The sequence below is a fragment of the Anomalospiza imberbis genome, chromosome 26, assembly GCF_031753505.1.
Source record: "Anomalospiza imberbis isolate Cuckoo-Finch-1a 21T00152 chromosome 26, ASM3175350v1, whole genome shotgun sequence".
NCBI lineage: Eukaryota > Metazoa > Chordata > Aves > Passeriformes > Viduidae > Anomalospiza > Anomalospiza imberbis.
The window spans coordinates 5,433,869-5,453,149 of NC_089706.1; the positions used below are offsets into that span (position 1 = coordinate 5,433,869).

General features: G+C 57.4%; 1 protein-coding gene across 4 annotated transcripts; it reads right to left on the reverse strand.

The window, feature by feature from the left end:
• Positions 1–3,126: 3,126 nt before the first annotated feature.
• PTPN7 (protein tyrosine phosphatase non-receptor type 7) lies at positions 3,127–18,880 on the reverse strand. 4 transcript variants are annotated; one of them, XM_068173085.1, is made up of 10 exons: positions 18,740–18,880; positions 12,555–12,783; positions 12,041–12,224; positions 11,532–11,616; positions 10,899–10,975; positions 7,585–7,722; positions 6,682–6,792; positions 5,944–6,101; positions 4,964–5,077; positions 3,127–4,451 (listed from the first exon to the last, which is right to left on the reverse strand). In XM_068173085.1, exons 2-10 carry the CDS (start codon positions 12,683–12,685, stop codon positions 4,358–4,360), a joined length of 1,092 nt encoding a protein of 363 aa, XP_068029186.1. In that variant the 5' UTR covers positions 12,686–12,783; positions 18,740–18,880; the 3' UTR covers positions 3,127–4,357. The 4 variants fall into 4 exon arrangements, with proteins under 4 accessions (XP_068029186.1, XP_068029187.1, XP_068029185.1 ...); XM_068173086.1 differs by lacking the exon at positions 18,740–18,880 and adding an exon at positions 15,301–15,321; XM_068173084.1 differs by lacking the exon at positions 18,740–18,880 and adding an exon at positions 14,752–14,896.
• Positions 18,881–19,281: the final 401 nt, after the last annotated feature.

Sequence of the window (19,281 nt, forward strand, 5' to 3'; positions counted from 1 at the left end):
AGATGTTCCTGCAGTCTGCCACAGACACTGCCCATCCAGTGCTCGAACCAAACTCACCCCTCACAGCAGGGACCACAGGTCAGTTGTTGACCATCCCCACACCGGGAGAGACATGAACAAATGAGCAAAAAAGATCATTTTCATGCACTATCCCCACTCCACCCACTCTATTTCCCTTATTCCCATCAAGGGGAGTCAGCCCTGACAGGTTTGGGGACATTTGGCTGTTTCCCACTGGTTTGAACCAGGGTCCCAAGCTCTACTCCCTGCAGAGGATCCGGTGGCACATGCAGGGGTGCACACAGCACATCTGGTCCCTGTGGCTGCACCCTTGCAGCACTGTCCCCCATGGTGTCACCCCATGGTGTCCATGCCAAGAGTTGGCGACTGGGCAGAGTCCTGTGCAAGAGCTGGCACCACCCCAGGGCCTCTCCAGACCTGAGACCACCCAGACCTCTCCAGAGCATGTCTGACATTCCCAGGAGGCTTTTATGTGGTTGCTCAACCAAAATCCATAAGGAAACAGAGGTCGGGGCTGTGCCAGCCCATGTGGGTAAGGGGAGGCTTTTCCTCGTGCTCCCCTGGCTGAGTTTAACCCTGGCTTACCAAGGACCAGCACAAAGAGCTGTCACTGCCATGTCCCTCAGTGTTCCTGGTGCTCCCAGCCCCCAAGTCAACCCTCCCTCTGGCTCTGGGTGGGTGCTGCTGTGGGGCTCATCCTCTGTGGGGTCCCACCTGCTGCAGGTGCTCCCATGGGACCTTCTTGAGACCCTGGGACCCCAGTGCTGCCTGGAAATGTCAAAGCATGCCCTGAAATGTCTCCTTTCCAGGTGATGGCTTGGTCGCTGATGACTTGGAGTCCACACGTGCTGTTGAAGCCTGTGGTTACCATCACTCACCTGAGAGCAAAGCTATTACTAATGATTCAGAATGCTGGATTTTGGCACATGCTCTGCCTTTCCAAGGACCTGCTGAAGCAGTGCTGTGCTTGACGGCAATGAAGCTTTCCACCAGCTGCAAGTGAATTTGGAGCATTCTGGGTCTACTTGCCACCACCAAAGCTGCTGTGTGCCACAACAGTGATGTGTGCCACGTGGCCACCATGTTTTGTTCCTCCCATCCCAGTGAGTTGTTGCAAGGGGCAGGAATGGACTACCAGCCTGGAAAAGCCCAGGCCAAAATTACAGTCATGTGGATAGGACAGGATCTCCTAACTTTGTACCTAATATATTTTCTTAGAGGTAAGAAAGAAATGTTTCACAAAAGGGTGGTGAGGCCCTGGCACAGGCTGCCCACAGAAGCTGTGGCTGCCCCATGCCTGCAAGTGCCCAGGACCAGGTTGGACTTGGAACAACCTGGGATAGTGGAAGGGGTTGGGAATAGATGGCCTTGCAACCCAAACTGCTTTATGATTTTGTGGAGGAAGGACTTTTCCTGAGCCCTGGGCAGGAGCTGGTCTCCTGAGGATGTGGTTCTCAGGATGCTGCAGCTCAGGGCCCCCAGCTCCACCTGCTTGGGCTGTACCTCCTGTGGAACACAGGAACACCATGGGAAGGATAAGGACAGCTAGGACCATGCCTGGGGTTTCAGTGGGGGAGTGAGGAACAGCAGCAATCTTGGCTGTGCTGACCCAAGCTCAGGGGCTTAATGCTAGCCCAGGGCATGGGGAAGCACGAGATTTTGGAGAGATTCCTCTGCTAGCACCCTGTGCTCTTTATAGACTGGGTGAGACAGTTTCTCAGGACACAGCCAGAGCAGATCAAACCTGTCACAGCACATGTCACACTTGGGACAGCCACAATACACAGAGTGGCACCGTACAACATCAGAAGGCTCCAACCCATACAGAGTAACACCACACCACTTCAGAAGGCTTCAAGCATCAGCCCTTCTTGTTCTTTAGCCCAGCCTTTTATACCCTCATGGTTCATGCATTGCACCTGTGTGCCCTCTGTTCCCTGTGCGATTGCTCAGCACACCTGGGCACTCCATGGCTCATTGCTGTCAGTGCTGCTCACCTGCCTCTCACAGCTGGACCCCTTGGGATGAGGCTGGGCCACAGCCCCATCCCAACTACCACAAACTGTGTGCCTGCACAAACCCTGCTGCACCCCTGCCGTGGGCTGAGCCCAGCAAGGGCTTGGCAATAACACAGGCCATGGCTCAGCACAGCCCCCAGCACTGCTCAGGGGGTCAGTGCACAGAGGATGGAGAGAACCCCCACAGGGGCCAGGTGAGCGTGGAACAGATGGAGCTGGTAGAAACTGAGATCAAAAGGCAGGAAACCTGCTTAACTGATCATAATCTGCATCAGACAGCTGAGCTGGAAAAACTCCCAGCACCTGATGGGGAATCTGGGAGGAGGTGACAACACGCCTGGCCCAGCTGTGATCCTGGTGCTGCTTCTGCATGCTTTGGGAGACCCTCGTGCAGCCCTTGGCCTGAGCCTGCCCTAAGAGCTCTCCTCTGGACAGCAGACTGAAAGCATGAGGAAAATGGTGTGTGTCATGCTGTCCAGGGAGTGCAGGAAAACTGTCCAGGTGCAGTTTGCAAGTCTTCAACTTCTCCTGCCTGATGGCAGTGGGTGAGGAAAGATTTGAGGAAGGGGATGCTGAATAAAGCCTGTCTCACAACTCAAACCTCTGTGGGTGTCTCAGAGACACCATTAAAGGCAACAGTGTTACACCAAATTACCCGAAAAGACAAAATCCCGAGCCATGCACTGACCTGCAGGGAGCTTGCAGAAGCTCCACAGCCTCTCCAAGTACCCAAGCATCACACAGGTGTGATGTCCCACAAAGAACACAACTCTCCCCCAAAGCACCCAGCTGGGCAGGCTGGGGCATGAGGAAGGGCTGACCTGGCACTAGGAGCAGGGGGATTTCTCTGTCAGGATGATGGAAATGCAGCAGGTGAAAGGATGTTACTTGAGATCTGCTCCTTTTCCTGCTGCTGGGCCAGGAAGCAGATTTGTTCCTGGTGCCAAGGGAGGGATGTGGACAGAGAAGACCATTGAGCAGCAATTCAGCTGCATTTTGGGGACCCATGGAGTGGTGAAGGGGTAGGTCATGCGCACAGCCCTGAGCTGGGGAAGCTCAGGGAGCCCAGGCAAGCTCACACTCATTCAGCAGGAAGATTGAGCCTTTTTTCCCTGGATCTCACACTGGGTCACGTTAGGACCTAGGACATGGGCAGGCACAGACTGGGCAGATCCCATCTCCTTCCCAGCCCTCACTGCCCAAGTGGGTGTCCAATGCCCATTGGCAAGGGCAGCTTTGAATACCTTCATAGTACTTCAAAATCCTTCACAAAGTATTTCCATCTCCATGCTTTACAACAAAATGTTTTTCTAACTTCTATTTTTCCCCCCTGGATTTATCAGTTAAAAAGACAACCTAATAAAACCCAAATATCATTTTGTTCTGATTTCAGAAAAAAACCTCCAAGAATTCAAAATCCCCACCCTCATGTAACAAAAGGCAATTGGGAACACATCACTTGCAAACTGCACTTGGGAATCTCCCCTGCTTGAGAGAGGGGAGGTCTGGGTTGGATACTGGGGAAAATTTCTTCCCTGAGAGGGTGGTCCAGGCACTGGCACAGGCTGCCCAGGGAGGTGGTACACTCGCCATCCCTGGAGGTGTTCAAAAACAAATATATATGGCAATTCATGATGCAGTTTAGTGGGCACAGTGGGGTCTGATCAGAGGTTGGACTCGATGATCTTGGAGGTCTTTTGCAACCTTAATAATTCTATGATTCTTCTTTAAGGCTGTTGAGAAGGTGTTGGCTGAAGGTGGAGAGGAAAGCAAGCTGTGGAACGCTGTTAGCCCACCGTGCACGAAGCCATCAAGGTGTGTCTTTAGCAAGAAGAGTTTAGTGGTGCATGTTTGGAGCAAGCCCAGCCCTGCCCACAAAGGATGCACAGCCAGGACAGAGACTCTTTATTTCAGGGTAGTTCCACCAGCGCTGTGTCTAACAGGGTGGACATTTGTCTGCAGCTGAAAGGGAAACCATGCTCCCAGCATCTGCCAGCTGCAGTTCCTCTGCACAGCTTGCTCTTCTGGTTCAGGATCTTGCACCTCTCAAAAGCCAAAGCTGCTTTCTATGGGTGAAATCTGCCTGGAGCCAGCAGCAGTGGCCACCTCGAGCACCCAGTGCACCACCTCACCTTGCTCATCCCCAGGGTCCAAGGCCACAGTCACCGTGGGTTGGCTCAGCTGTCCTCATCCCGAGGGATGTTCACGCTGCTGCTTTGTGGCCTGGCAGCATCAGGAGAGGTTTTGGTGAAGGTGTCCCCGAGGCTGGTGCAGGAGAGGTCAGAGCAGGGAGCCACAAGCCCGGTGGGAGCCCTGCACTAGCGGCCTGCCTCTTCTGGCAGCTGGGAAGCGTAGAGAGCTAGCGTGTGATGGAGGAACTGGTACTGCTCGCTCGTCTGGATCATCCCACCTCTGCAAGGGAAAGGCAGGGCCCACTGACACTTCACCAAACACAGAACCCTGCTCCCAGCTCTCTGCTCCCAGGGCACAAACATTCCCACTTCACCAGCCATGTCAAGATGCCTCTGAAACAGTCACCAGAGCAGCCCAAAGAAGAGAGGGGTTCAGAAGCATTGCTAGGCTGTTCAAAATTAGATTAGCAGCTGATTTAGTGCTAATTTTCACCTGTACTTCTTGAAAAGTGGCCAGGTGGAGTGTTTCTGGATTTAGTGGCTGACCTGGAAGGGAGAAGCAGATGGCTGCCAGGTTCACAGCCCCTCTCCTCTCCCTCATGTCAGAGCTACAACAACTCTGACTGCAGAACCAGCCTGGCACTGGGAATTGTTTGCTATCCACACACCTACATCCCCCAGCCACCCTTCTGGTTTCCATCAGAAATAGTCCCCATGCCCATCCCCATGTCCTGCTCTCAGGCTTGGCACCCTGCAGGACCCTCCAAGGAGCCACCTGCTCTGTGTACCCACCTGTCTATGCGCAGATGGCACACGATTCCCAGGATATCCACCTCCCCCTTGTCCTGCAGCTGCTGGCACCCGATCCTGGTGGCAATGAAGCAGCCGGTGCGGCCAATGCCCGCGCTGCAGGGCAGACACAGCTGTGTGAGCACCCACAGCACCCACTGCTTGCACTTGCATTGCTGAGCTGGGTGCACTCCTGACTGGTTTGCTGTGATTTCTTCCTAGAGGGATGCTGGGGTCCTGACCCCAGCTGCCAGATCAAGGTTCTGAGCCAGGCAACAAAGCCGTGGGCTCGGGTCACTCTGCCACGGCAAGGAGTTCTTGCCATGTGGCACAGCCCGGCTGAGGCTGCTCTGGAAGCACAAAACCAGTCTGTGCCCATCCTTGTGCAGTGCAGGGGACTCTGCAGCCCCCTCCCCTCCCAGCTGGGCTCTGACCCCAGCACCAGCTTTGCACTCAGCCTGCAGCAGTGCATGCTGCACATTCCCTAGGGACAACTGAGTGCTCTGCTCCACTGTCCCCAAATTCACTCAGCAAGGAGAGAATAGGCAGAGGCCACCTCCTGCAGGAGGGCTGTCCTGAAACAAGGCTCCACATCCAAGCCACAGGCTGTGCTTGGTGGCACAGGGAGCAGGAATCACAGAATTACAGAATGGGTCAGGTTCAAAGGGACCAACCACGGGGTCACCTGCTTCCATCTCCCTACCCAAGCAGATCTTCCAGAGCTGGAGCTGTAGGTGTCCGGTGGGGCTGGGGCTGGGTCCCAAATGCAGACCCCTCCTGCTCCCTCCCTGCTGGACCCCAGTGCAGGATATGCCACTCTAATGCCACCATCCTGCTGCCAGGACAGGAGCTGCTGATTGGCAACTCTGCTGGAGGGTGGCTGTGCATTCCTGCACCACTGTGGGACCTGTGCATGGGGACTCACGTGGGATTGACCCCCAGGAGAAGCACAGACAGGGCTCAGGTAAGGTGCAAGCTCTTACCTGCAGTGCACCACGATGGGCCCTGGGCTGGCTGCAGCCTGCAGAGCCTCCTCCACCTTGGACACCAGGCGCAGCAGGGGCTTGGCTGACTCGGGTGTCTGCTGGTCCGGCCAGGAAGGGAAGAGGATGTGTTTGACCTTGCGGCTTTCCTTCCCAAGCTTTTCCAGCACAGAACAAAGAGAAATGGGGATGTGAGGGCACGGGCCAAATGAAATGGGGAGTTCAGCTCAAGCAGAGGTCAAGCAGCCTGTACCCATCTCAGCCACTCTCCTCCTGAATCCCTCTTTGAACCTCTGCCAGACATGAGGGAGAGACCCCTGGGCCAGAGACAATGGATGTGTCCCATCCCAGAGGATGAGAACAGATGCAGAGTGTTCCAATGCTGCCACCAGAGTCCAGGCAAAGCAAGCCAGATCCCTTAGGCTGGTGTCAGCCCAGGGTGACACAGAGAGCCCATGGGGCAGAGCCCAACGATACAGTGCAAAGACACTGGGCTGGTGCTGCTCTGCCCAGCTGTACCCCAGGGCTAGCTCCTGCTCCCTCCCAGCCTCTCCAGGCTCTGCACACCCCTCCTCTGGCAGGGACCTCCTGAGAATCATGAACCCTCCTCTTTCCTGTCACGGAGCATTGCCATCTCACTAGAGATCCCAGGGGTGTCAGGGGCACTGCTGGGCCCTGTGCTTACCACAGGGCCCCAGCGTGCTCCCCCTGTGACCCCAGGATGAGGCTCAGACCCACCTGGACGGAGAGGTCCCGCACCACATACTCCACAGACTCGCTCACCCCCTGCATGTGGATGGTGAAGGGGCCATAGGTGCCTTCCTTCTCGGGCCAGTAGTGGACACATTTCTGGAGAACAAGGCAGGTTTGTGGCTGTGGAGATGCTCAAGGCACCCACTGGATGTTTGAACTGTGCTTGAGTCAGTGCTCTTGGGAGGAGGCAGCACCTTGGGGGTGGTAGGGGAGTGGGGAAGGTGGATGCAGAGTGATACAGAGGGAAAGCAAAGAAGGGATAGATCCCTACCCCTGCACCTGCTGCCCTGCACCCTCTCCCGGGCCCTGCCCTGCACCCCAGGGGTGCATATCCCTGCTCAGCCCAGGAAGCTTCCAGATGCAGCAGGACCCAGAGCACAGGGAGGCTGTCAGCTGGGAGAGAAGGGAGCAAGGACATAGCCAGGAAAGAGTTTCCAGTTCTCAATTCCCTCAGGCAGGTGCTGTTGGCTCCCATCCCAGAAGATGAAGCAATGGGCAGCAGTGACCCTCTGGCTCCCCGGAGCTCTCCCCTGGGCTGGATCCCCTGGCTGAGAGCTCTCAGCCTAGGGGAGAGCTCTGGGGGGGCAGAGGGGCACTGCTGCCCACTGCTTCTGCCCCATCCCTGGGGGTTGCCCTAAACCCTTTATCCCATTATCCAGCTGGTAAAGCGTGCCCAGAGCACACAGCCATGTGAGGAGGAATATTGCCAGACAGGGCCAAGGCTGCAGCCCTGGGGATCTCCTCCTCCACTTGTGATTCATCAGGGACCCTCTGAGACGAAAGCACAATAAGTGGGTGCACAGCCCCACATGTGGCCTCACACAACCCTCCACTGTGAGCAGCACCCCACTGCTCCGTGCCCCTGGGCCTGGGCAGGCTCGGTGGTACCTCCTTGCGCTCCTGGAGCTCGGTGATCATGACGATGAGAGGAGCCTCCTCCTGCCACACCATCTGCCAGAAGTCGGTCACGGTGTTCAGCATGGGTCCCTGCGTGGCGATGTACTCCCGGGGCCGCCCCGCGTAGCCCTGCCGAGCACACGCCCGTCAGGGGACCGGGCCACCCTGAGGCCACTGGGGGCTGTCCCCAGCTCACTCCAGCCCCTGCCACGCTTTTCTCCTCCACGGTTTAGAGGCTGAGCCACACATGCTGTTTCCTACTAAACCTGTCCTTAAAATGCTTCTATAGATCTGCTGAGGAGCCACCAGCTCCCCATCCCATCCCATCATCCAGGAGCAAGTCCATGCAGCTGGCCTTGCACACCCAAGTGCACTATCAGTGTGACAATAGCCAGTGTGATGGATGCTTGGTGAGGCAAAGCTCACACAAGGAGCTGCACTCCTCACTGTGGGCATTTCCACAAGGACAAGCAGGAATCCAGGACAAGCAAGCTCCAGGCATCCTCTGTCTCCAGACACTTCTCCTGGTATAAAATTGCCAAAGGTATAGAAAATCCAGGCCTTCCCAGCAGTCTGTTAATGGTTTGGTCTCACAAGAAGTTGCACTGGCCTGGCTAAGAGACAGGAATGTTTTCAGGAAAATTTGGCAGGGCCCTATTTTCATGCCTTGAAATGATTTATTTTTCCTAGGAAATGTGATTTTCCATTCAGGAGACCTGGGGGTGTCATCCCTGGGACTTCCACCCTCCCCCCACAGCCATGCTCAAAAACATTTCATGGAGCACCGTCAGCAGGAAGAGCATCAATCCCAGGTGGGGCTGATGTGATCGAACACCCGCAGAGCCCTCCCAAATTCCTGTGCCTCCCAGGCATGCCCAGGCAGGCTGGGTTGCCAGTTTTCTGGTGTGCCCACAAATTCCTGCACCGCTACACCTTTGAAGAGGCGTACACGCCTCAGTGTGCACACCTGTGTGCAGGCGTGTGTGCCACGGGGACAGGCAGTGCTTGTGCATTGCCAGCAGTCAGGTGAGACAGAGGGGATGCAAAAAGAGGGGGGGATGTTGGAGTTCTGGATGCTGAGAGGTTTAAGCTTTCTGTGCTGACAGACTCTGACCTCCAGGGGAACACTGTGATTGACCTGGGGCTGATAGAGAGGGCTTCCAAAATTGATTGATAGCACTAGGATGATGAGTGTGTAGTTTAGTTAGAAGTGTATAATGTCACTGAGTAGAAAACTTAGAGTTTAGAGTTTTAGAATACAATAATATATATAGAACTAAAATAGAAATTTTAAAGCTGTTACTAGTCCTTCTTCTTCACCTTCTTCTTCATAAGTTTTAGTAGTGTTTTGTAATTAGACAAAAAAGCCTGCATTGCAGACTTTGAGTAATTATTTGAGTTATTAAGTTAAAAGTGAAAAAAATTTAGGTGTCATTTCTTAATTAAATAGTTTAGCCTTAAAAGACCTTGTAAAGAAAAACCCAGCATCCCCGGGTGTCCCACACCCCGGGGCATAGGGACAGAGTGCCAGTGTCACCTGATGTGCAGCTGCCAGGCTGCCTCAGGAAGACACAGCTCCTCTGCTGTCGGAACCCAGAATGTCCCTTGGACACTCTTGGATGCTCCGGGCCCAGGTCAGAAGCATCTGAGACCCTGGAATGCAGCCGCAGACCCCTGTGGCTTTGAACCTGATCCATGGAACAATTTACCAACTTTGCAGGAAGAACAAGAAATCACAAAAGTTTAGATATTATAGCAGAAGTAGTCACAAAGTGAGAGGAAGAGTTTTTGAGTGCGGTACAGAGGGGTTTTAGGCCTTGTACAGAGGGGTCTGAGTTTTGTACATGGGGGTCAGAAGTTCTAAGATGCAGGGACTTGGGTGTGCCCTGTCCTCTTTCCTTCTCCTTCCTAACCTCCATGTTCTTGGTGATGTTGGCACTCACAGATTGGTTTAGAGTAGAAAGTCACTGTTCAATACAGGTGATGGGCAATGGGTAAAACCATAAACATTTAACACGTAATGTGTGATATAAAAGAGGGCACCAGCCCCCTGGGCATTGGAGTGTGCCTTTGCCTGACTGCTGAACGGACCGCAGCAGCTCAGGGAGAAATCTTTTAGATAACACACAATAAACTACCTTGAGACTGGACCACTGAAGACTACTGAGCCTTTCTTTGGAGACACGGGTTGGAGGAGAGACTTTTCCACCTTTCAGGGTCACCCCAACCAGGGGTGAGGCCCGACAACACAACAACATTCCTACAACTGGCCTCCCTGGGAGGGCGGTGGTGAGAAGGGAATTAGCCAGATGACCTCCACCTTTCCAGCTCACCCCAACCAGGGGTGAGTACCTACACTCTGCTGCCCGTGATCCAACTGCCCCTGGAGCTCCCAGCAGCTCTGGGCATAGTGCTCCTGTCTCAAAGGAGCTCTGACCCTCCCTGCTGGGTGCTGGCTGCTGCTGTGGATCAGAGCCACAAGCACCATCAGAAAAGAAATGCTCCTGAGTGCCCTCCAGCTCCACCTCCCAGGGGTTTGTCTGTCACCCCAGACAGCACTTTCTGTGGGCTGCTTTTCCAAGTGCTGCTTTCCCTCACTGCCAGGCACTCACAGCCGCCACGGCCCTGGGCAGCACCAAGGGCAGGGTGCTGCAGTGAGATCAGTTGCTCAGCAAGAAGCCTGCCCGCCGGGCAAAGCTGGCACCTGGCTCACACGGGATCCCATTCTGGCAGAGGCTGCAGCCTGGAAGGGTTTGCACAGGGATGGACCCAAAACTAAGTTGTCTAAGTAACACCCTAGGGTCTGGGGATTTCTCAGTCTCTGGAAAGAACCCCACCACATGCCAAAAAACAAGCCACACCCCATCTTCATTAGCTCCCTTCCTGGGAAATTGCAGCAAGCTCCCTGAGCAGAGAGGAAATCCCAGGATGTGTGAGGTTTGAGGATCTCTGAGCTGCCATAACCTGCTGACACCGCTTGCCTCCCATGGCTTTGCCAGACAATGGGCCAGTGTGTGAGGAGGAGATGGAGAAGCCACTGCAAGGGAGCCTTTTGGGGTGCTCCATGTGCCCAGGAGCTGAGAGCAGCGCCCTCGTGAGACTCTCCCACCACGGGAACAGGGAATCTGCCCTGTGCAGATGGAACCACATCCCTCCAGCTCCAACAGGGGTGGCAAGTTAAGTCAGCAGCCCCAGGGCAGCCACAGGAGAGCAGGTGAGGGTGCCCCAGCATGTGTGACCCGGTGTGGCACCTGCAGCCTGATGCCCTGTGAGCCCTGGGCTGCAGGCCCTGGGGGGACACTCACTGTGATGTAGTTGGCATTTATGTAGCTGTCTTCCTCCTGGCTGCCAGCCCTCCTGAGGCAGACCCGGCTCTCAGGATCTGAAAGATGTCACAGGTCTTACCCAAGGGACTGATCCTGCCCATCCTCCCTGCCTCGACCTCAGGGGCTGGAGGCTGAGTCTTCCTGCTCCGTGCCATGCCCAGAGCTGTCTGCACCCTCCCTCAGGCCTGTTCTTGTCCCACTTCAGCCTCACTCCCCTGGCAGGGCACAGCCCAAACCTGCAGGTGCCATAGTGAGCAGGTGGGGTAACTCACCTGCAGTGATCCCCCAGGACATCCCACAGAACCTGACTAGAGCCCAGCTGAGTCCCTCCAGAACACCCTCAGCCTTTACACTCTTAGGACCATGTCCTTGGGACATGGAAGGCCCCACGAGTGCTGCACACCTGGGTAGGACAGCCAGGGAGAACTCCCCATGTACCCCCCAGCACCGTGTACACCCCTGGAACACGGCACCTAGCTCCTGCAGCACGGGCAGAAGGAGCAGCAACAGCACCCAGGGGTGCCCAGCCCAGTGCCAGGGCTGCTCTGAGACATCCCTCACCCACAGGCAAACACAGGCAAAGGGGAGGCAAAGGGACGCAGTGGCACGTACTGGGGAGAATGGTTTTGTATCTGTCCTTGAAAGCACGTCCAGGGATTTCCAGCTCCTCCGGACTCACAAAGTTGGGTGGGATTTTCTGCAGGGGGAGAAAACAGCCATGAGGAAAAGCCTGTTGCTGCCACTTGTGTCCCCTGGTGGTGGCAGACCCGGCTGCCCAGCAGGGCAGTGCTGACACAGGGGCATCACCAGAGCTGCCAGCTCCTGGGATGGGTCCTGTCTTTACTCCACTTGTGGTGGGACTCCTTCCAGAGAGGCAGTGCTGGGAGAAGAGCATGGCATGGGAGGGCAGGACAGGGTTTTCCAGGGACCCCAACAGGACACGTGTGCACCAAGGAGCAGGTGGGACGTGGGCACCCCTCCCCTCTGTTTGCCCACACCACCTGCCCTCCCACTGGCGCTGTGGGGCACAGCTGGGCTCAGAGCCCGATGTTCACCCCTGTCAGTCCCACCACTGCCAGCCCCTGCCACCCCTCCTGTGAGGAAAATCGTCATCATCGCACCGAAAACTCCTCCTGGAGCTGTGCCAGGCTCTGGGCGTGCTGCTGGAGCTCCTGTTTCCTCAGCACGTGGCTGGACGTCCTCAGAAACTTCAGTGTGATGTCCCGTGGCGTGCAGACAGGCTGGATGGGCTCCACATTCCCTAGAGAGCTCATATCCAGCACGAGTGACACATTGGAGCCCCTCCTGCAAGGCACAGGGGTCCCTGGCTGACCTATTGCCACCCTGGGACAGAAGGACAGCCCACCCCACAGCATCACCAGGTAAAACCCCCCCACACTGGAGACCCCAGCAGATGGGGAGGAACAAGGAACTAGCTGAACATTTTGCCTTTCTGCTGGCAAGCCCCTGAAGGACTGAAGGTGTCGGGATCTATCCTGGGCTGGGTGGGGGCCAGGGCTGTCTCCACACTCAGCCTGGCACCTGCACATGCTGGCAGGCAGAGGGCTGGCAGGAAGGAATGTCAGGGGAGCCCTGGGGACGAGCAGTGCCGTGGGCACCCCGAGGCACACTCACCTCTCCTGGAGTCGCACGTGCTTCTTGGCAGAGGGACTGGGCTTGTCCTGCTTGTCCATGTCCGCTGCAGCAGCCTGGGCTGCCAGGCTGCCACTATGAACTCTGGAGCACACCAAGCAGGCTTGGACCATGCTGCAGCAACCACAGAGCCCTCGTCCTGAAGCACAGCAGGGCCACACGGGGGGCTCTCAGGTCCTGGGAGATCATGGAGCCATCAGAGGAGAAGCAGCTGGAAAAGATAAGTCAGATCTGAGAGATACCACAAGGCTGGATGGAGCCCCCACAGATGGTCTGCAAGCAAGGGATGGATTTTAAGTGCTCAGTTGTCCTGGAAGCAGGAGCCCCAGCCCCTGTATCCAGACAGATATCCTGAAGAGCTCCCAGCACAGTCACCCTCGGGGATGCCTGCAGCACTGCAGCCCACCCTGGTGACCCCGGCATGGCACCAAGGGCCACCTGCTTCCCCTGAGGGGAGGACACCCACCCTGTGGTGGCAGGGCACGGTCTGGTTTTGGGGAGCCCCAGATGCTCTCCACCTCCATGGAAGTTCATGGTCTGTGTTCCCAGCCCTTGCCCATCATGTCCCCCTGCTTCGTCCTGGGGACATGGTGGGGAACAGTGAGAGCTGGAATGTCTGAGCACAGTGGTGCTCAGCAGGTGTCACGAGGTGGCTGTAGCCACTGCAAGGAGTCTGGCCATCTCCTGCTGCAGGACACACAGACTGGGCACCCTCAACAGCCTCATGGCCCTGAGACAGCCTCCTCCATCCTGCAAGTCACAGCAAGTGTCAAGAGGAAACTGCTTTATCTGGGTGGTTGAGCAAAAGGCCATGGGGCAGCCCAGCTGGGGAAGGTGCCAGACATCCTCCATCACCAGCCACGGGTCAGCCCCTGGCAGGCCTGGGGAGATGCGGGTGATGCTGACTCACCTCTGGGCACAGCTCCTCATAGTGCAGGCAGCACCTTGGGATCCTGAGCCTCCTTCTCATCCCCTGCTTCCTCCATGAAGAGGAGACAGACCCACAGAGACAGGCAATGATGCAGAGTCGGAGTTCTTGATGGGCAAAGAGTGGGATCCCAGGCAGCCCATCTGCTCAGGGAGCTCTTGTGGAGAGCTGGTGTCCACATGGCAGTTGGGAACACAGCCAGGGCAGGAGCTGCTCCCCAGGATTCCCTGGGCAGTGCCCAGTGGCATTTCTGGGAGCGGCAATGCCACCACTGCCACTCACACCATCCCCATGCCCCATGCAGGGTGTTCTCAGTCCAGGCAGGACAAGAGCAGCTGCTGACCAGAGACATCCCAGGCGCCCATCCCAGTCTGGCCAGGAAACACCTGGGAGATGCCCAGGGAAGTGCCTCAGCTGCCAGCCCCCGCAGGGAGAGCGCTCCCATGGCCTGCCCAGCATCCCAGCCTGCCTGGCGCTGCCATCCACACGCACGTGCCCACCGCCCCTGGCACGGGCGCTGCCCGGGGGCTCTCCTGTCCAGCGTGGCTGGCTTGGGGGCTGCCTACCTGCTGCCCTGTGGCGAGGGCTCGTCGGTTCCGGCACGGGCCCGCGGGCACCGCGCACGTTGGCCTGACACCACGGTTTGAAAGTGTTCAGGAAGCTGCTTATCAAAGGAGCTGCTGCCTCTGCTGCTTCCTCTCCCTCCTTCTCCCCCACCCCGGCTGCCGCCCACACACATACCGGCCACATCTCTGCAGCTCGGCTCTGCCTGCACGCCCAGCCCCGCTCCCCACCGGCCAGCCCGCCTGCGGGCACGGCCTGGCCTCCCCAGAACCCCGGGGTGTCTCCACAAGCAGCTCCGATGGGGCTGCTGGGGTGTGCTCGATGGCCTCTGTGACACGCCATGGCCCGCACTGGTGCCACCCATGGGGCACGGAGGGATGGGCGAGAGGCAGCCATGGGGCCACTGGCAGGAGGCATGGGGCAGGTTGCTTGGCCTGGTGCAGTGGGGCTGCTCTGGGGGCACCACACCCCACTGGCCCCACAGGAAGCCAGGATGAATCCTCCCATGCCTGCTGTCCTCGTGCCCAGGCTGTGCCCTGGCTGTTCCCCATCCCCCTGGAATGCGCCAGGGCTCGCAGTGCCTCCCACCCTCATTGCCTGCCCGTGTGTTCCCTGTGCCACCCCGCCATCCCCCAACCCCTGCCCACGTGGGGACACCCCTCTGCACCCACGAGCACCCCTGGGTACCTCAGGGTAGGACAGGTGGGCTCCCCCTCCCCAGCGGGGAAGGGCAGGGCTGTATTTGGGGATGCAGGTCGCTGGGGCCTGGCTCAGGTAGGTCAGGTCTGCCCTTGGGGCACTGCACATCCTCCCTGACACATCCCCACTGCTCTTCCTGTTTGCTCGTGCCCGGGCTTTGCACACTTCCTTCCTCCTCAGCCCCCACCCGCTGCACTGCAGCAGCTCCCGCTGCACCCCAACAACCCCACAGACCCCAAACACCTTTCCCATGTCTACTCCGAGGGCTGCTCTGGCAGAGCCACCCCAGCCCAGCTCACTGAGGTGACTGCGCTGTCACCTCGCCGGAGAGCTGTGTGTCTGTGCATACCTGTGTGTTTGCAGGTGTGCCAGAACAACAGCTTTCCTGGGCAGCGCTGCCAGACCCTGCCAGTGCCACCCAGTGCCACCCGAGGGCTAGGACATCCGAGGGCCCAAGCTCCAGAGCAAAGTGCTGGGCTTGGCCAGCAGCAGAACAGCCTTATCCTGGAGAAAGGGCCACCCGCACCTGTGTCTTACCTGTAGATCCTACAGTGGCCGGAGGATAGACTGAGGAATTGCTCTGTGCCCTGTGTGGGATGAAAGAACACATCTGTAAGGCCTGGAGGCAGCCCCACCACACACTGCCCTTCATTCCCCCTGTCCCTGCCAGAGCTCAGCAATTCCTGGGATGACCAGCACTGCGGGACTTAACAAGGTCTACAGAAACTTCCAGAAGGATCCAGGGTAAACAAACCAGGTTCTTGCTGGAGTAACAGGCTGTCAGACATGCAGGCACTTCCTGAGGCTGGGACTGTGTCTGTGCTCTCAGTGTGGAGGGCACCTGTCCCATCTGGGTGTCTTGGAGCTTAAGGAATTCCTGAGGAGAGTGTCTTAGGTTGGAAATGGGGGTCTGCATTCTATCCCCCTCTGTCAGAGCTGGGGCAGTTCTCTGCTGTTCATTGGGACTTTTCTTTATCTCTCCCACAGCCAATCCTCCCTCCAGGAGATCTCTGCTGGTCATGGCCAGTGAGTGTCCATGCATGGCTGAGAAAATTCCATCATCCCATGGGGAGAGGCTCTGCCCAGGGGAGGAGCCAAGCATTCCTACCTGGATACAATCTGACCTTGGAACACCACAGCAGCCTTTGCCCACTACATTCCCAGAGGAGCAGCTTTCTTCCCCACTGCATTCCCAGAGGAGCAGCTTTCTTCCCCACTGCATTCCCAGAGGAGCAGCTTTCTTCCCCACTGCATTCCCAGAGGAGCAGCTTTCTTCCCCACTGCATTCCCAGAGGAAGCCCAGGCCCATCTCCAGCAGCCCTGGAGCTTCAGAGGAAAACTCCACCCTTGTCCAGGATCCTGCTCCAGCAGAGCCACAGCTGGCACTGCAGGAGGGCTGAGCCACCATGGGATGGGACTGCTGCCACCTCCCTGACCCACAGGCTGCCAGGGCCTGCTCTGACTCTGGCAGTGACTTTTTTTGTACTATTGCATTTGTATTTTTAATTTTCCTAGTAAAGAACTGTTATTCCTATTCTCATATCTTTGCTGAGAGCCCCTTAATTTCAAAATTATAATAACTTGTATGGAGGGACATTTTCAATTTCAAGGGAAGCTCCTGCCTTCCTTAGCAGACACCTGGCTTTTGAAACCAAGACATTCCTCCTGCCAGGCTCTGCCTTGGTCATGAAATGCCCCTGGATGCTGCAGGGAAGATGCTGATGCACTTCCTTTGCAAAATGGCTTATTTGGTTCCACTCGAATTTGGCCATGACAAAGGACCCCGCTCAGGGTAAAAAGAGGAAGCTGAGATGCTGGGATGCAGTGCGTCCTCTGCCTCTGAAACATCACAACACCAAGGTCCTCATGCTCAGGGATGTTCTCAGGAAAGCCTTGCAGCACCTTCCCTTGGCTGCTCACAGAGCTCCCCGTGCTGCTGGCTTGGCTCTGCCAGTCACACACCTGCCTGTGCTGGCTGCAGCTAAGCAGGACACCCAGGATGTAGCCTCTGGAACTACACCTGGCCCCTTGGGCTGCTCCTTATGCAGAAAACTTTGATGGAGACTGAAGGGACTGTCTTGGCCATGGCCGCTCACCCAGGATAGGAGGAACGCAGTAGGGATGCTGTGTGGGGACGTGCCATGGCCCAGGCTCCTAGGAGCAGAGAAGTTTGCACTGCTGAGATGTCCTGACCCTTACACACCTCTGAAGGTGCACAAGTGGTGCACAAGTGGAGCCCAGCGTGCTCCCACCTGCCAGCATGGCTGCTCTTCCTCCCCTCTGCGAAAGCACCAGCATGCTGAGGAGGTGCATTTGAAGGGAGAGCATGGAGGGGACACAGACCTGTGGAGACCCACAGTACGAAAATGAAGGTGCTAGTGGGAAATGAGGCATGAACTGGTAGAGAGAGACTGGATGTGAGCGAGACCAGGAGCAGAGGGAGTCAGAACACACTGCTTGCCCCAGGACATTTTTCAGTTCTCAGTGCCACCTGGGCAGCAAGCTGTCCCCTGTACCTTGTTACACCCACCTTCGTCTGCTGCCCTCCTGGGACTGGGCCCTGCCCCTCCTGCCCGCTGGGCACAGGGCGGGTGCACAACCACACCTGCAGATGTCCCTGGTCACTCATCGCTGCCCATCCGTGCTGGTGGGCAGAGACCTCGAGCAGGGAAGGCCAGCCATGCCCTCCCTCCCCTCGAATGCACCTTTGGGCACATCACTTCTGGCCACCTCTGAGCCCCTGTTTGGAACACGATGCTGCCAGCTGGCTCCTCCTGAGGGAGCCTGGCTGGGCTCACAGAGGGGTGCAGTGGGGAGCAGAGAGCTGGGAGGTGCTCTGGCCAGGACGGTGCCTTTCGTGTGCAGCCCTGCTTGTCCCATGTCACATCCCCAGCTCTGCAGCAGCTGCATCAGCCTGGCCTGGGGAGCAGAGCTGCTGCATCCTACAAGCAGGGACTGCTGGGGCCAGGGCACACCTGGCTTTGAGGGGAGATGGTGTCCAGGCTGGGGGCAGATCCCAACCCAGGGTCAATTTGCTGTTACGACAGGACCAGGACACCAGAACAGCCACTGCAATCTGGTGTGAACAAAGAGGAACTTGACAGTCTCCAGGGACAAAACCAGGAGGGGATGGGAGGAAGGAAATGGCTCCTTCCAAAAGGCAGGTCACTGTTGTGCCCCTCACCTTCTTGCCTCCCTCCCCAGGTGGGGAAGGACTGGTGAGGTCCCAGAACAGGAACATCCCTTGTCCCACAGCATTCCTTTCTGCTCTGACCTTGGTGGCAGTGGGGTGTCAGGGATGATGGTGATGCCCAGAGTGGTGCTGGGAGAGCTGGTGATGGAGGGATGCACATGGAGGGAAAAGGGAAGAGTGTTCCAGCTGTTACCACACCAGCCATTCACCCTGGCCCAACCAGGGATGTGCCAGACATGGGATCCCCTGCATCCTCTGTCTGTGAACATGTGTGCATTAGGATTTTCTGCTGGGATGTAAGGACTAGAGAGAGGTCTTCAAGAGTCCTTATAGGTGTGGCTTTACTTTCAGCAAGATATGGAGTCCCTATGGAGTTGGTGCTCTGGAAAGGAAGATCTGGATTTATCCCTGACTGGTACTTGCTGTTTGTTCACTTGTGTTTTAAAGCTCCACTTCCATGGGGTCATCTTGCACCTCTGGTCATGATTTCATAACTAGTTTCCTTTGTGCAAAGAGCACCTTCCAGCTCCAGACTGGGACCTGTTTTCCCACTAGTGACCAGCAAATCCTTATGCCCATTTCTGCCCCGCAGCCTCCTGAGCATGGGCTCCCTCAGCCAGCCTCCCTGCCCTGATCCACGCCCCAGCACCTCTCCTCACCCTCTCCACACAGCACTGCAGCCCCAAAGTCACCTCAGCCTGGGCAGGCACTGAGCTGGCACCCAGAGCACAGACACTGCCCAACACTTTCACTGCCACGGCTTTGTCCCACCAGCCCCGTCACCTCTGGGTCCGGCACTCAGGAAGGGATGGCTCTGCTTCCGTTGACACGGCTGGCAGTCAGGATGTCCTGCAGGCTGCTGGAATTAGCTCATCTCCTCCGCTGCCTGAGCGTCGCTCGCAGGCTTGAAGGTGAAGCAGCTGCCTGGGGACTGAGCAGACGCTCTGCAAGCTGCCCGATGGGCTGCCGGCAGGGCACAGCAGGGCGGTGCAGCCGTGCCGAGCATCCCGCAGAGCCGGCCGTGGGGCAGCGAGCCTTCGGCACCTCGCCTGGGCCCGCGTCAGCCGCCCCCCGGCCTGGGGCCAGGCAGCGGCCGGCAGCCGCGGGGAGCAGCCCCGCAGATGGCTTCTCCGGAGAGCAGCGTCTCGCTGTTCCAGCGTCCTCCACGGGAGCGCGTTCCCAAGGACAGCCCCGGCAGGAGCATCCTCCGGGCAGGGCTGCGGGAGCTCCGAGCTCAGCGCAGCGCTGCCTGCGAGCCCGGACCCTGGGGCATCCCCCGCGATGGAGCTGATCCCGGCGAGTCGGAGGCGGCGGATGTGTGACCT

What these genes read in the sequence shown, in the direction of transcription:
- PTPN7 (XM_068173085.1), bottom strand. Translation starts at nt 12,685, where the DNA reads ATGGTCCAAGCCTGCTTGGTGTGCTCCAGAGTTCATAGTGGCAGCCTG. An exon ending in ATACAAAACCATTCTCCCCA is followed by an intron (nt 10,976 to 11,531) that starts GTACGTGCCACT and finishes GACATCTTTCAG; the next exon opens with ATCCTGAGAGCCGGGTCTGC. An exon ending in TGCGGGACCTCTCCGTCCAG is followed by an intron (nt 6,102 to 6,681) that starts GTGGGTCTGAGC and finishes GTGCTGGAAAAG; the next exon opens with CTTGGGAAGGAAAGCCGCAA.